Source organism: Otolemur garnettii, unplaced genomic scaffold (assembly GCF_000181295.1).
Source record: "Otolemur garnettii isolate 467f Iridium unplaced genomic scaffold, OtoGar3 scaffold00038, whole genome shotgun sequence".
Taxonomy (NCBI): Eukaryota; Metazoa; Chordata; class Mammalia; order Primates; family Galagidae; genus Otolemur; species Otolemur garnettii.
The window spans coordinates 15,245,540-15,261,369 of record NW_003852433.1 but is presented as its reverse complement, the minus strand read 5'-3'; the positions used below and the strand labels follow the sequence as shown (position 1 = coordinate 15,261,369).

Below are 15,830 nucleotides of genomic sequence, written 5' to 3'. Positions count from 1 at the left end.
TTTAATTTTTTTTTTTTTTTTTACTTCTTCCTCCTGTAGTGTTCTCTTGCCCCTCATGTAGCTGGGATCACAAGGTCCGGCTGTTTTTTTTTTTGGTTGTTGTTGTTATAGAGATGGGGTCTCACTCTGGCTCACTCTGCCTTATGCTGGTCGTCAGCTGGTCTCAAACTCGGCTGAGCTCAGGTGATCCACCCGCCTTGGCCTCCCATAGCACTGGGACAACAGGTGTGAGCCACCACACTCGGCGTATGGGCCCAGTTTTGATGGTCTTCATTTTCTTAGGAAATGATCCATTACATCTAGGTTTTTAAATTTATTTGCACAACTTTTTAATCTTTCATTTTGGAGTCATACCCTTTCTTCATAAATAGGGCTCTGCTATTCCAGAAGTATTTTCACACTTTGGCTGGACTGTCTCTTTCTGGAGGTGGTACTAGAGCCATCTTAGGCCTTCTCTTGGTTCCCCTGTTCTCTCTACCATGCTGCTTTTCTCAGAATGCCCTTGCTTGGCCCAAACTTGCAGTAGGAAGATAAGAGACTTCTGGTACATGTATATATATTTTTTATTACTTATAGTTGATCTGGAAGTTTAGGCATTCTTTTATGTTATGGGTGTAGTTTTATTTGTTTATTGTTTTCTTTTCGAGTCTATTGTTTTTGAAGGTTATGTGGGGAGATATGGATTTAAGTAGTTACCATTGTCCTTGGCTTCCTAATGGCCCATGCACTGTTCTAGACACTTTGTAAATATAAACACATTTCATCCTCTCAACCGCCCTATGACATAGGTATTGTTAATATTTCCATTTTATAGGTGACTTTTTTTTTTGAGACAGAGCCTCAAGCTGTCGCCCTGGGTAGAATGCTGTGGCATCACAGCTTACAGCAACCTCCAACTCCTGGGCTCAAGCGAGTCTCCTGCCTCAGCCTCCCAAATAACTGGGACCACAGGCACCCACCTCAACACCTGGCTATTTTTGGTTACAGCTGTCATTGTTTGGCAGGCCCGGACTGGATTCGAACCCGCCACTTTAGGTGTATGTGGCTGGTGCCTTAGCCACTTGAGCCACAGGCACCAAGCCTATTTTATAGGTGACTTAACAGAGAGTTTAACTAGCCCCCTGGCTCGGTACCTGTAGCTCAGAGGCTAGGGTGCCAGCCACATGCACCAGAGCTGGCAGGTTCAAATCCAGCCCGGGCCTGCCAAATAACAATGACAATTACAACCAAAAAATATGTGGGTGTTGTGGCGGGTGCCTGTGGTCCCTGCTGCTTGGGAGGCTGAGGCAAGAGAATTGCTTGAGCCCAGGAGTTTGAGGTTGCTGTGAGCTATGACACCACTGGCACTCTACTGAGGGCAACAGAGTAAGACTCTGTCTCAAAATAAATAAATAAATAGCCCAGTGATCCCTAGCCTGTCAGTGGTGGGGAGTGTGTATGTGTGTGTCCATTTTTTCTTCTTTTTTTAAAAAAAGCCAATATTATTTTCTTTTTTTTTTTTAAAACCCCAATATTCTGAAAGATTTGCCCTCTAAACCTGTATTATGGCTCAGCGCCTGTGGCTCAAGTGGCTAAGGCACCAGCCACATACACCTAAGGTGGCAGGTTCGAATCCAGCCTGGGCCCGCCAAACAGCAATGCCGGCTGCAACCAAAAAATAGCTGGGTGTTGTGGTGGGCGCCTGTGGTCCCAGCTACTTGGGAGGCTGAGGCAGGAGACTCACTTGAGCCCAGGAGTTGGAGGTTGCTGTGAGCTTTGATGCCACAGCACACTAGTCAGGGGGACAGCTTGAGGCTCTTTCTCAAAAAACAAACAAACAAACAAACAAACAAACAAAAAACCTGGGCTGAGCGCTTGTGGCTCAAGTGGCTAAGGCACCAGCCACACACACCTAAGGTGGCGGGTTTGAATCCAGCCCAGGCCTGCCAAACAACAATGATGGCTGCAACCAAAAAAAAAAAAAAAAAAAGGCTGGGCTCTGTGGCCGGCGCCTATGGTCCCAGCTACTTGGGAGGCTGAGGCAGGAGACTCGCTTGAGCCCAGGAGTTGGAGGTTGCTGTGAGCTTTGATGCCACTGTACTCTACCCAGGGGGACAGCTTGAGGCTCTGTCGCCAAAAAAAAACAAAAAAACCCAAAACTCTGTATTATATAATAGTTGAAAAATTTTTTTTCCTCTTGGTAGATGGCATTTGTGCCACTCAGCTTCAGACTATCACACCCACTTAACATAATTTTTTGCAGCCAAAAGCAAAAGAAATTTGGCATTTTTATTATCTTATGTAGGCAGACAGATTGAGGGTTAATGTTAGAGTTGCATTATACTTTCTGAAAATTTATACATAGCTGGAAGCCCTTTGTCACTGCTTTTTGATTCCCTAGAGCTTTGGGCATCCAAGTGGGAACCACAGATCTACAAAGCTGCAGAGAGGGGTTTTTGTTTTTATCTTGTTTTTATGTTTTGGAGACAGAGTTTCACTGTGTCACCCTCGGTAGAGTGCTGTGACATCATAGCTCACAGCAACCTCAAATTTTGGGTTCCCTTGCCTCAGCCTTCCAAGTACTGGGACTACAGGTACACGCCACAATGCCTAGTTATTTTTTTGTTGCAGTTGTCATTGTTTAGCTGGCCCGGACTGGGTTCTAGGTTCTAACCTGCCAGCCTCAGTGCATGTGGCTGGCCCCGTAACCACTGTGCTATGGGCAGTGAGGGATGTTTTTCTTTTTCTTTTTTTAAATTAATTTTTCTTTCTTTTTTTTTTTAGACAGAGTTTCACTATGTCAACCTCGGTAGCGTACTTTGTCATCACAGCTCACAGCAATCTCAGACTCTTGGGCTCAGGCGATTCTCCTACCTCAGCCTCCCAAGTAGCTGGGACTACAGGTGCCTGCCACAACGCCCGGCTATTTTTTTGTTGCAGCTGTCATTGTTGTTTAGCTGGCCTGGGCCCCATTCGAACCTGCCAACTTTAGTACATGTGGCTGGCGCTGTAACTACTATGCTACTGGCGCCAAGGCATATTTTTATTTTTTAAATTGGATAGTTTAACCATACAGCATAGAAAAGTACGGGATGCTAGAGTAATAGGTATCAAATAAATTAAGGTTGATTTTTTCCTGGGTAAAATTCTGTCTTGATTTTCTGACAAGCTTTCAGAGGAATTAAAAAGTAAACTATTATTTTATTCTTTTGATCTGAAACTTGATATTTTTCTTTAAGACAATAGTTAATCAGAATGATATGTAGATTTCCCCTAAAGGTCTAAGGAGGTGCTATAGGGAAGATAAAAAATAATTTAACTTAATGTGAACAATAGGAAAGTTGGAGTCAGACTGCATCTGGATTCTTACATTTTCTGATTATTGTTAAAGCAATCATATTTATTCTTACGGTTGCCAATAATAATATCTAACATTTAGTCCTTAGTATGTCCCTAATACTTGAGTGACTAGGCATCTGAGACTTGACACATACCAAGTCTAACATTTGATTTTCCTCCTTATCCCCCATTTTTACATCTCGCACATGGTACCTTCAATCTTCCAGTTGTCTTGGCCCCAAACCTAGGAGTTAGTCTTGTTCCCTTTTTTCTTTCCCATTCTGTGTGTCATCCATTAGCAGATCCTGTTGACTACCCTTACATTATTCCTGGTCTATTATTATCTCTCTTCCTCACTACCATTCCTCTTGCTGCTGCCTCAGTGCTTGGCATCATCGTTTCTTGCCTGGCTTGTTGTGATGGCTTTCTTTATTTTTTATTTTTTAGAGACATAGGGTCTCTCTATGTTTTCCAGGCTGATCTTGAGCTCTTGGCCTCAAGTAATCTTCCTGCCTCTGCCTCCCACAATGCTGGAATTATAGGCATGAGCCCCCTGTGCCTAGCCTGTGGTGGTTTTCTGACTGATGTGGATGCTTCTATCCTTGCTCTCACATAGTAGTTTGGAGGATCATTTAAAAATAAGTTAGATCATGTTGCTTCTCTGCCTAAAACCCTCCAGTCCTTACCCGTTTCACAAAAATAAAGCCTACAGTTTTTACAGTGTCTTCTGAGATGCTGTGTGATCTAGCCTTTCATTCACTCACTGGATTCTTGTATCCTCCATCCCTTGCCTGATCTGCTCCAGCCACATCGGTATCTTGAGTAGCACTTGTACATGTCAAATACAGTGTGCCCCTGTGCCCTTGAACTTTCTCTTCTTTTTGCTTGCATGTCCCTCTCCTCTGTGTGTGAATGTTGCTACCTCCTTCTTTCAGGGTCTCTGTTCAAATCTTACCTAACCACTGATGCTTTCTACAGCCACCCTGTATAAATAGTATCCACTGCACTCTTCCCTCATTTTCTTTGTATTTTTATTAGAATTATTTTCTTTTATGATATGTAATATTTTACATATTATGGAGTACATATAAGTATTTGTTATATGCATAGAATGTGTAATGGTCAAGTCAGGGTATTTGGGATGTCCATAACCTTGAGTATTTATCATTTCTGTATGTTGATAACATGATAACATTTCAAGTTTTCCTTCCTAGCTACTTTGAAATGTACAATATATTGTAGCTAACTATAGTCATCCTAGTTTGCTATTGTTAGAACTTTTTTTTTTTTCCAGACAGAGTCTCACTTTTTCACCCTTGGTAGAGTGCCATGGCCTCATAGCTCCTAGCAATCTCAAACTCCTGGGCTCAAGTTGTTCTCTTTCTTTAGCCTCCCGAGTAGCTGGAACTACAGGTGTCCACCGTAACACCCAGCTGCTTTTAGAGATGGGGTCTCACTCTTGCTCAGGCTGGTCTGGAACCTGTGGTGGGCAGTCTACCCACCTTGGCCTCCCAGAGTGTGAAGATTATAGACTTGAGCCACCATATCTGGTCTTATCTCAGCTTATTCTTTTCTTAAAGAGCTTTATTGAGATATTATTGGCATACCATACAATTTGCTCATTTAAAGTTCAGGGTGGCGCCTGTGGTTCAGTGGGTAGGGTGCCGGCCTCATATACCAAGTTCAAACCCTTTCCTGGCCAAATTGCAACAAAAAAATAGCTGGGCATTGTGGTGGGTGCCTATAGTCCCAGTTCGTTGGGAGGCTGAGGCAAGAGAATTGCCTAAGCCCAGGAGTTGGAGGTTGCTGTGATCTGTGGTGCCATGGCACTCTACTGAGGGTGATCAGGTGAGATTCTGACTCTAAAAACAAATAAACAAAGAATTATACAGTTCAGTGGGGTTTTTTTTTGTTGTTTGTTTTTTTAGAGACAGAGTCTCACTTTATTGCCCTTGGTAGTGTGCCATGGCAGCATCAGACTACTCACAGCAATCTCCAACTCCTGGGCTTAGGTGATTCTCTTGCCTCAGCCTCCCAAGTAGCTGGGATTACAGGTGCTCAGTACAACACCTGGCTATTTTTTTGTTGCAGTTTGGCTGAGGCCGGGTTTGAACCCGCCACCCTCGGTATATGGGGCTGGCACCCTACTCACTGAGCCACAGGCGCCACCCCAGTTCAGTGGTTTTTAGTATATTCATGCATTGCAATGATCACAATTATAGGACATTTCATTTCTTCAAAAAGAAACCCCCTACTTGTTAGCTATATTCCCTCATTTCCTGCCTCCTGCCAGCACTAAGCAAGTACTAATCTGCTTTCATTCTCTATAGATTTGTGTACTCTGGACATTTCCTATCAGTAAATCATACAGCATGTGGCCTCTTGTGTCTGGCTTCTTTCTCACAGCATAATGTTTTCAAGGTTCATTATAGTTGTAGCATTTATCAATACTGTATTTCATTTCTTTCTGTGGCTGAATAATATGTTCATTGTATGGGTTCTCAGTTTATTCTTCTTCCTTTTTTTTGGTTTTTGAGACAGAGTCTCACTTTGTCACCCCTGGTAGAGTGCTGTGGCATCATAGCTCACAGCAACCTCAGACTCTTGGGCTTAAGCAATTCTCTTGCCTCAGTCTCCCAAGTAGCTGGGACTATAGGCGCCCACCACAATGCCTGGCTATTTTTAGAGATGAAGTCTCACTCTAGCACCTGGCCTCTCTGTTTATTCTTAAAATAAACCTAAGAAATATCATCTTCATTTTGCAGATGAGGAATATGAGGTAAATAACTTGCCCAGGTCAGGGCGGCACCTGTGGTTCAGTGAGTAGGGTGCTGGCCCCATATACCAAGGTTGGCGGGTTCAAACCTGGCCCCAGCCAAACACAACAACAACAAGAAAAAAAATAGCCGGGCATTGTGGTGGGCTCCTGTTGTCCCAACTACTTGGGAGGCTGAGGCGGGAGAATCGCCTAAGCCCAGGAGCTGGAGGTTGCTGTGAGCTGTGTGACACCAAGGCACTCTACCAAAGGCAACAGAGTGAGACTCTGTCGTCCTAAAAGAAAAAGTTAGCCAGATGTGATGGCACACATCTTTAGTACCAGCTACCTGGGGGACTGAGGCAGTCACTGCAGTCCAGCCTGGGTGACTGTGAGACCCTGTCTCTAAAAAAAATTTAAAATTTATTTTGAAATGATTTCAGATTTACACAAAAGATACACGTCTCACTGCTGCAAAATATTTAATACTTGAGAGTATATTTCCTAAAAACAAGGACAATTGGTCACATAGCCATGGTATATCATCAGTTTACATTATAACAGCACTGTTACCAAATTCTTAGGCCCCTTTCAGATTGTTTCAGTAATGTCCTTTATAGCAAAAGACAAAACAATCAACACTCTTCTTTCCTTTCATCCCTTTCCGCATCATATTATCCAGGTGGTGCACTGTATTTCCTGTTAAGTCGTTACTGGCCTTTAGTCTGGATAGTTCTTTGCTGTCCTCCCCATCACCCCGTGACATTTTTGAGGAGTACATGCCAGTTAGTTGTGGAATGCCACTTATTGGGGATTTGTCTGATGATATTTGTCGAATTTTTCTACTGTGAAGTTCATTAGTGTGTTTTTTATTTATTAACAAGTAATTAATAAGCTTTTTGTGGGGAGGTGCTTTGGATTAATTGCTGTAAATATCCTGTCCTTCCTGCAATGTTTGCCTACTGATTTTAGGATCCATTAAGGATTCTTGCCTGAACTATTAATATGAAGAGTGCCAAATGTGATTTTCTAATTCCCTCTTTCATTCTACATTTATTATTTGTGATTGTACTGCCTTCTTGCTGGTGGGGACTCTGCGAAGTCCTAAAGTGGTACAGGGCAAGGGGGCCCATGAGAGATGGCCCAAGTGGCTTTTATAATAGACCCACTCTTTTGATAACAACCCAATGCCTCTATAACCCATTAATTCATGAATCTATTAATCTGTAAATGGAAAAATCTATTCATGAGGGCAGAATCCTCATGACCCAATCACCTCTCAAAGGTCTTGCTTCTTCCCAAGCAGAAGAGACTGACTTCAGTGATGAACTTGGCAGCCCCGTTGTGGAGGCTGATGGCTGCAGATCCTGCCTCTGTTCAAAGCAGGGCCATTGATGCCTGCTGCCTCCCCTTACCCGGAGTGATTCTCAGAGCCCTCTATCGTTCTCTCCCTAGCACTTATCATAACCATCATTAAATATTTAGTTGTAAAAAAAAAAAAAGGTCCTGCTTCTTAGTATTGTTACTATGGGGATTAAGTTTCAACATCAGTTTTAGAGGAGACAGGCATCCAAACCATAACATTGTTCTTTTGTGACTGGCTTATTTCACTTAGTATGTTTCCTTTTTAGGGGGAGTAGAGTCTCACTTTGTCACCCTCAATATAGTGCCATGACATCACAGCTTATAGCAACCTCAACTCTTTGGCCTCAAGAGATCCTCTTGCCTCAGCCTCCCCAGTAGGAGGAACTACAGGTGTCTGCCACAGTGCTCAGCTATTTTTTAGAGATTAGGTCTCACTTTTGCTCAGGCTGGTCTTGAACTCCTGAGCTCATGCAATTCACCTGCCTCGGCCTCCCAGAGTGCCAGGATTATAAATGTGAGCGACTGCACCCGGCCACTTAGTGTGCTTTCAAGGTTCATCCATGTTGTTTATTCATCCATTGGTGGACATTTGGTTTTCTTCTACCTGTGGCTTTTGTGAATAATGCTGCTGTGAACATGGGCAGTAGGGAAACATCTATTTGAATCTCTATTTTCAGTTATTTTGGGTATATACTTGGAAGTGAAATTTCTGGGTCATATGATAATTCCATGTTTAATTTTATGAGGAATATGAATTAGTTTTTTGGTTTTTGCTTTTTAGACAGAGTCTTACTATGTTCCCCTTGGTAGAGTGCTGTGGTGTCACAGCTCACAGCAACCTCAAACTCTTGGGCTTAATGTTTAGCAGGCACAGACCAGGCTCAAACCCACCACCTTCAGAGTATGTGGCTGGCCCATGAATTAGTTTTTTAAAAATTAATATCCGTATGGACTCTTGGTTTCCTGTTTTATTCAGTGTGTTCTAATCGATTAATAAAATTGCTTATTTTGAGGTACAAATTGCCTCTACTTTGGCCAGTGGTAAATCCTTCAAGTTGGCTCCTGTATCCTTTTGACATGTCCTTTTTGGAACTCTTTTTTTATCTTTACACAACAAGATGTTCCAACCTCATCCTCATCTTCTTACTCTTACTGCCCCAGCCCTGGAATTAGCCATTTCTCCAAGGAGCCCTGTTTGTTTTATTGTACTATGGTAGTTAGAAACCAAGATAAGGGTTTTTTAAGATGTGCTGATTGCTTCATTGCTTCCAAACCCCTTCAGAATAGGAAATGCAGGTATGTGTAATGTGTTCATAAACACACATACATTTAGACAGATATAGTCCAGTATTTTCATTTGCCTATCTGTGGATCTGTTTTATAGGTATATCAAAAATTAGAGTTTGCACTGATATATGTTTACTTATTTGTTAGGTAGTTGATTTATTTACTTATTTATTTTTGCTTAGTCTCGTTCCATGGGCTCAGTAGTCTGACCGTGTGGTCAGTTTTTTTGGCCCTAGCCCCATCAGTGCTCTATTGTAATACCTCCACCTTTGACCAGGTCCCCAGGTCCCCAGGCTCTGGTACCCACAGATCCCAGGCCCTACCAAGGGAAACAGGAGAGGAGTCACTGACCAAGGACAGGAGGGTAAAGGGACAAGGGAGGTCTCAATTTGTATTTCTATTAATTATTCCCCTTTGTAAGGCATCTTAGCTGTGTTGTTGTGGAAAGTAGTGCTGACAGAGTCTTTTGTTTTTCATCTTTTTCTCTCTTTGTTTTTAAAGATGGTTTCACCCAAATATCACTGGCGTGGAGGCAGAAAACCTACTGTTGACAAGAGGAGTTGATGGCAGTTTTTTGGCAAGGCCCAGTAAAAGTAACCCTGGAGACTTTACACTTTCTGTTAGGTAAGTTGGAATTAAAAGAGAGAATCCTGAGCATGTTTTCCAGGCAGGAAATGGTAACACGTAACACAACAACTTGGACAACTTTCTACTCTGACGAAGAGTTTGAAGGCCTGCCTTGCTGCTGTGTTGGGGTGTGGACTCCTCAGAGTGAGAGGCTTGGGCATTGAGCCGAACGGGCGTAATGAAGGGCATTTCTTCTCCCCTGGGGACCCCACTGAGGGTGTGCTGGGGCAGGCCATGGAGTTCTTTTTTTTTTTGAGACAGCCTCAAGCTGTCCCCCTGGGTAGAGTGCCATCACAGCTCACAACAACCTCCAACTCCTGGGCTCAAGCGAGTCTCCTGCCTCAGCCTTCTAAGTAGCTGGGACCACAGGCACCCGCCACAACACCCGACTATTTTTTTTTGGTTGCATCCATCGTTGTTTGGCGGTTTGGGCTGGATTCAAACCCGCCACCTTAGGTGTATGTGGCTGGTGCTTTAGCCACTTGAGCCACAGGTGCGGAGCCAGGCCATGGAGTTCTTAAGCCCTCTAGGTAGGGTGACCAGATTCTAACAACTGTAAGGTGGGACAACATGGGGGTGGAGAGCAGAGTGGGGGCGGAGCGGGCGCAGGGCAGGGCCTGACAACAAGGCAAATTGATAAGCAGTTCTCGATAATCACTTCTCAGCAATTATTTATTACAGTTTAACATTGTAAAATTAACAAAAATAATGTAAAACTCATATTCTGGCGAAATAGCCATATGGCGCCGAAAACTGTATATTCCCTTCTTGTTCTCCAGCCCGTTCATGCATCTTTCCAAAAATCGGGACTTTTTTAAAACGCCGCGGGTCGCAGGACAAATTGTTGAAAAGCGGGACTGTCCTGCCAAAATCGGAATGTCTGGTCACCCTACCTCTAGGGCTCTATCCTGGTTCCATACATCTTTTTTTTTTTTTTTTTTTGAGACGGAGCCTCAAGCTATCCCCCTGGGTAGAGTGCCATGGCATCATGCTCACAGCAACCTCCAACTCCTGGGCTCAAGCGAGTCTCCTGCCTCAGCCTCCCAAGTAGCTGGAACTACAGGCGCCCGCCACAACGCCTGGCCATTTTTTGGTTGCAGCCGTCATTGTTGTTTGGTGGGCCCGGGCTGGATTCGAACCCGCCACCTTAGGTGTATGTGGCTGGCGCCTTAGCTGCTTGAGCCACAGGCGCCGAGCTATTCCATACATCTTGAACCTAGGTCTGACATTTCTCCATGTATTTCTTTTCTTTTTTTTTTTTTGAGACAGAGTCTCACTTTATCGCCCTTGGTAGAGTACAACACTGGTGTCATAGCTCACAGCAACCCTAAACTCTTGGGCTTAAGCGATTCTCTTGCCTCAGCCTCCCGAGTAGCTGGGACTATAGACGCCAGCCACAATGCCCGGCTATTTTTAGAGATGTGGTCTCGCTCTTGCTCAGGCTGGGCTTTCTGTTATTTTCTTAATGGGAATAGTACTTTTTTAGGGTTCCTTCAGATCACTTTCCTTTGTCAAGAAATAAAACTTGACTGAGGAAGTTGTGGTCCCCTCTGTCTCCTTGCCTGGTTTCAGTCCCCGGAGGAAACCACCATCAAGAGATTGGCATGTATTCTTCCTAAACACGTTTTGATACTTATACTGCACATGAACAATAGAAAGTCTGTTTGTGTGTTTTTAAAATTTACGTAAATGGATTTATAAGGTATGTATCATTTTGCAATTTTCTTTTTAAAAGTCTGAGTTCTATACTGGTACGTAGAGATCTAATTATTAATTTTAGTGGCTATGTAATAGTCAAATGATATGAGCATGTTAGTTTATCCAGTCTCTTAGTGACAGTCATTGGGGTTTTTTGTGTGTGTTCTAAAGTTTTATGAACAGTATCGTGAGCATCCTGGGACATGTCTCTTTGAGCAGGTGTGGGAGAGTTTGTAGAAATAGACTGTCTCTTATTCTCCTTATAGTAGCTCATTCTAGGAGCTAGAAGTGAACTGCTTTATGAATTTGCTTTTATTAATACTACTATTATTTATTTGATTAGTTTTTATTTTTGTCTTACTCCTTAGAACCTATAAATTTAGTATTTTTAAATAAAGAGATAAATAAAACATATTTCTGAGAATTGATTTAGGATCTCTTTGAGACTTGGGAAGTTCCTTTTTTTTTTTTTTTGGCCGGGGCTGGGTTTGAACCCACCACCTCTGGTATATGGGGCTGGCACCCTACTCCTTTGAGCCACAGGTGCCGCCCCGGAAGTTCCTTTTTGACATAGATTATTTTCTTGGAGAAAAAGTCATTGGCTTTCACTTCCTTTTTACTACAAGGAGGTGGAAGCTTTCATACGTTTTCTGGGCTTGTTTCAGTACAGACTTCTAACCCAATGTCTTATCACATTTGTGCTGTTAAGAGTTTGGATGATCTACTGGCTTGGTGCCCATAGCACAGTGGTTATGGCGCCAGCCACATGCACCGACATTGGTGGGTTTGAACACGGCCTGGGCCAGTTAAACAATGACAACTGCAACAAAAAATAGCCGGGTGTTGTGGCTGGAGCCTGTAATTCCAGCTACTTGGGAGCTGAGGCAGGAGAATCGCTTGAGCCCAGGAGTTTGGGGTTGCTATGAGCTGTGACACCATGGCACGCTACCGAGGGTGATATAGGCAGGTGTGCTGAGCACTCTACACATTATTATTTTATTTAATTTTTACAATAGCCTGTGAATAAGTACCACTGTTATCTTCATTTTCTAGGTGTGGAAACTGTGGCACAGGGATTTAGTTAGTAAGCTAATCTCATAGCTAATAAGTTTCAGGGCCAGGAGTACAGAACAAATTATTCTTTTTCTTTTTTCCTTTCCCCTCAACTTTTTATTATTTTATTATTCCAATCCTATGGTACAAATATAGTTTTAGAACTACTTATACCATTTGCATTAATTAGAAACCTATTAGATAAAGTTCAAGATTTCTTAGGGAATCTTGTTCTTAAACTACTATCTCACTGAAAATTTAAAGTCAGTGCTCTGTTTAAAAGTTACTGGAATTGATTTTCTCTCTGTTTATGAACTTGGCAGGTTGATTTATTTCTTTCTGTTTCTAATCAGATTTTCTTTGGTTTTATTGATTTAATCTTTTTACATATAAAGTAGAATACAAAATATACTTCCTTGAAGTTTCTTTCTTTTTTTTTTTTTTAACTTACAGAAAACCTTTAGTGATCCTTCTGATCTCTTTTTGTCATTGTTGTTAGACAGGGTCTTGTTCAGTTGCCTAGAGCAGTGGCATTATCATAGTTCACTGTAACCTTAAACTTCTGGGCTCAAGCAATCCTCCTGCCTCAGCCTCCCAAATAGTTGGGACTATAGGCACACACAACCACATCCAGCTAAGTAAAGAAAAAATTTATTTTTTTGAGGGATAGGATCTCTCTTGTTGTCCAGGATGGTGTTGAACTCCTGAATTCAAGTGATTCTCCTGCCTTAGCTTCCCAAAATACTGGGGTTACAAGCGGGAGCCACTGTACTTGTCTGATTGTGTGTCTTTAAAATGAATTTTTTTTTTTTTTTGCAGTTTTTGGCTGGGTCTGGGTTTGAACCCGCCACCTCCAGTTTATCTGGCATCCCTCTCCTTTGAGTCACAGGCGCCGCCCATAACATCAATTCTTGAAAAAAAAATTTTGCTGCATAGTATTCCAATGTATGAGTATGACACTATTTATTTATACATTTTGTGATTAAAAAATAGTAAAATTTCTTTCTATTAAAAAAGGCTATAATGAATATGCTTGTAAAAGTATTTTGGTGGCTATATAATTTTACTTCTTTTGGGCAAAAAAGTGTGTTTAATTTTTTTTTTTTGAGACAGAGTGTGACTCTGTGTAGAGCGCTATGGTGTCACAGCTCACAGCAAACTCAAACTCTAGGGCTTAAGTGGTTCTCTTGCCTCAGCCTCCCACATAGCTGGGACTACAGGTGCCCACCACAATGCCTGGCTATATTTTGTTGCAGTTGCCATTGTTGTTTAGTTGGCCTGGGGTAGGTTCGAACCTACCACTGTCAGTGTATGTGGCCAGGACCTTACCCACTGAGCTATTGGTGCCACCAATTTTGATTTTAATTATATATGACCTTGGTCAGTTACTGATGAGAACAATTTTTTTTTTTTTTTTTTTTTTGAGACAGAGCCTCAAGCTGAGGCTATCGCCCTGGGTAGAATGCTGTGGCATCACAGCTCACAGCAACCTCTAACTCCTGGGCTTAAGCGATTCTCTTGCCTCAGCCTCCCAAGTAGCTGAGACTATAGGCTCCCCTCACAATGCCTGACTATTTTTATTTTCTTTTTTGAGACAGAGCCTTACTTTGTCACCCTTGGTAGAGTGCAGTGGCCTCACAGCTCACAGCAACCTCCAACTCCTGGGCTTAGGCGATTCTCTTGCCTCAGCCTCCCAAGTAGCTAGGACTATAGGTGCCTGCCACAACACCCGGCTATTTTTTGTTGCAGTTTGGCTGGGGCTGGGTTTGAACCTACCACCCTCAGTATATGGGGCTGGCGCCCTTCTCACTGAGCCACAAGTGCTGCCCCCAGCTATTTTTTGATTGTAGTTGTCATTGTTGTTTGGCAGTCCTGGGCTGGATTCAAACCTGCCAGGTCTGGTGTATGTGGCTGGTGCCTTAGCCGCTTGAGCTACAGGCTCTGGGCCAATGATGAGAACAATTATTATTACTTAATGTAAGTAATTTGGTAGGGCAGTCATTCAAAATAGAAGATATACAAGGTAAACTAATTGTCGTTATTTCACCCATTGTGGGAGGGGGTAGATTCAATCCTGTGGTTTTTTTCAACATTTAGGTGAAATCTGACATAGTGGAAAACAATCAGGTCCATTTTTACTGGTATAACTCTTTTATTTGTCTCCTCAATGGACTATTTTAGAAGAAATGGAGCTGTCACTCACATCAAGATCCAGAACACTGGTGATTACTATGACCTGTATGGTGGGGAGAAGTTTGCCACCTTGGCTGAGTTGGTCCAGTATTACATGGAACATCATGGGCAATTAAAAGAGAAGAATGGAGATGTTATTGAGCTCAAATATCCTCTGAATTGTGCAGATCCTACCTCTGAAAGGTCAGTGGCATTTTAGTGATCACCAAGTCTGCTCCTCTCCTGTGCTGTTTGTGTTACACAAATGCATTGTGGAGGTCTGTGTGTGACTGTGTGACTCCAAGGGCTTCTATCTGTTTTCTAAGCTGTCATCCTTCAAGTACAGTGTTATTAAAGTAAGAACAATAGCTTTGAATTATTCTTAGAGGACCCTTTTCTTGCACAAGCTTCAACCAGTGTTACTTACATTCATCCTTCAGGGATCTCTATACTGTTTCTGTATGTATTTGGTACATGTGTTAATTTTAAGATTTACTGAGCTTCAGCTGATAATCTTTGAGAGTTATTAGAGGAAGGCAAGTGATAATGGAGACACCAAAATAGCAGCAGTTCTCTGTGGTGGCTCCCAACCAGTTATTCAGCAGTGCCACCAACAGATGTCAGTTTGAGCTCAACAGTGGAAAAGCAGAGAACTCAGAGTATCAGCTTTTAGTGTTATATCCGCAGTTGTGTGAGAATGACCTTGCTAAGAGGGAATTGTATTATTTTAGCGATCTTTTCCCCTGCATTGGAACGAAGCTGATGAAAGCATGGGCTTGACTTTTTGTATTAATCGTATTTTTTTCTACATGCCAAGTCTCCTCTCTGACTTGGTACAAATTCAAGGTCTCTCAATTAGTTTGTGTATTTTCTATCTTTGGGTATGTTTTTTCAGCTTACACCTTTATGTCAGTGCTATTATGTGCTGATAATTTCTTTCTCCAGTGACCACTGTAGTTTCAAGCAAAAAGAAAAACTGTTACCCAACTCTGTGCAATTTATTTCTAAATTTTACTCCTTTCAGTTGAATGTGGATGAAAAATAACTCAAAAAATATATTCTTTTGGTAAGGAATCATTAGCATTACTTGCCATGATAGTGCTTGCTCTCTTACCATGAATAGAGGGAAAGAGCCACCTTTTTAATAGGACTGTGTGAAGGTGTTTTCCATTCTAACTTAGGGTAATATTTTCTCAAAGTCTGTCCTTGAATGACCTTGGACTGTCTACATCAGGACTGCCTGGTGAGCTGGTTAAAATGCAGAGTCCTGTGCCCCATTTAGACTAAATATATTGATTATCTCTGGTTGTGGGGTGTGGGAATTCATAGTTTTAGCACTCTCCCAATCCCTATGCTAAGTCTTATGTACACTAAAGGTTGGGGTGATAATCATCATATAGTCCAAAGACATTGGAGGCTGTTAAATATGGGTAATAAAGGTGGAAAAGTTTGGAATGCTTGAAATACTTTATAATAAAAATACTTTTAAGTGATAGGATTTATATATCAAAGCAATGACACTGAAAATGATTTTCTTTTTTTTTTTTTTTTTTTT

The 15,830-nt window shown here is 42.2% G+C and overlaps 1 protein-coding gene across 3 annotated transcripts in view; it reads left to right on the top strand.

Moving 5' to 3' along the window:
• Window positions 1–15,830, top strand: part of PTPN11 (protein tyrosine phosphatase, non-receptor type 11) — a 101,913-nt gene that overhangs the window by 27,611 nt on the left and 58,472 nt on the right. For all 3 annotated transcript variants that reach the window (XM_023513292.1, XM_003789966.3, XM_023513293.1), the window contains exons 2-3: window positions 9,227–9,349; window positions 14,285–14,479. In XM_023513292.1, coding sequence (XP_023369060.1) covers window positions 9,227–9,349; window positions 14,285–14,479 — 318 coding nt within the window. The remainder of the gene's footprint in view (window positions 1–9,226; window positions 9,350–14,284; window positions 14,480–15,830) is intronic.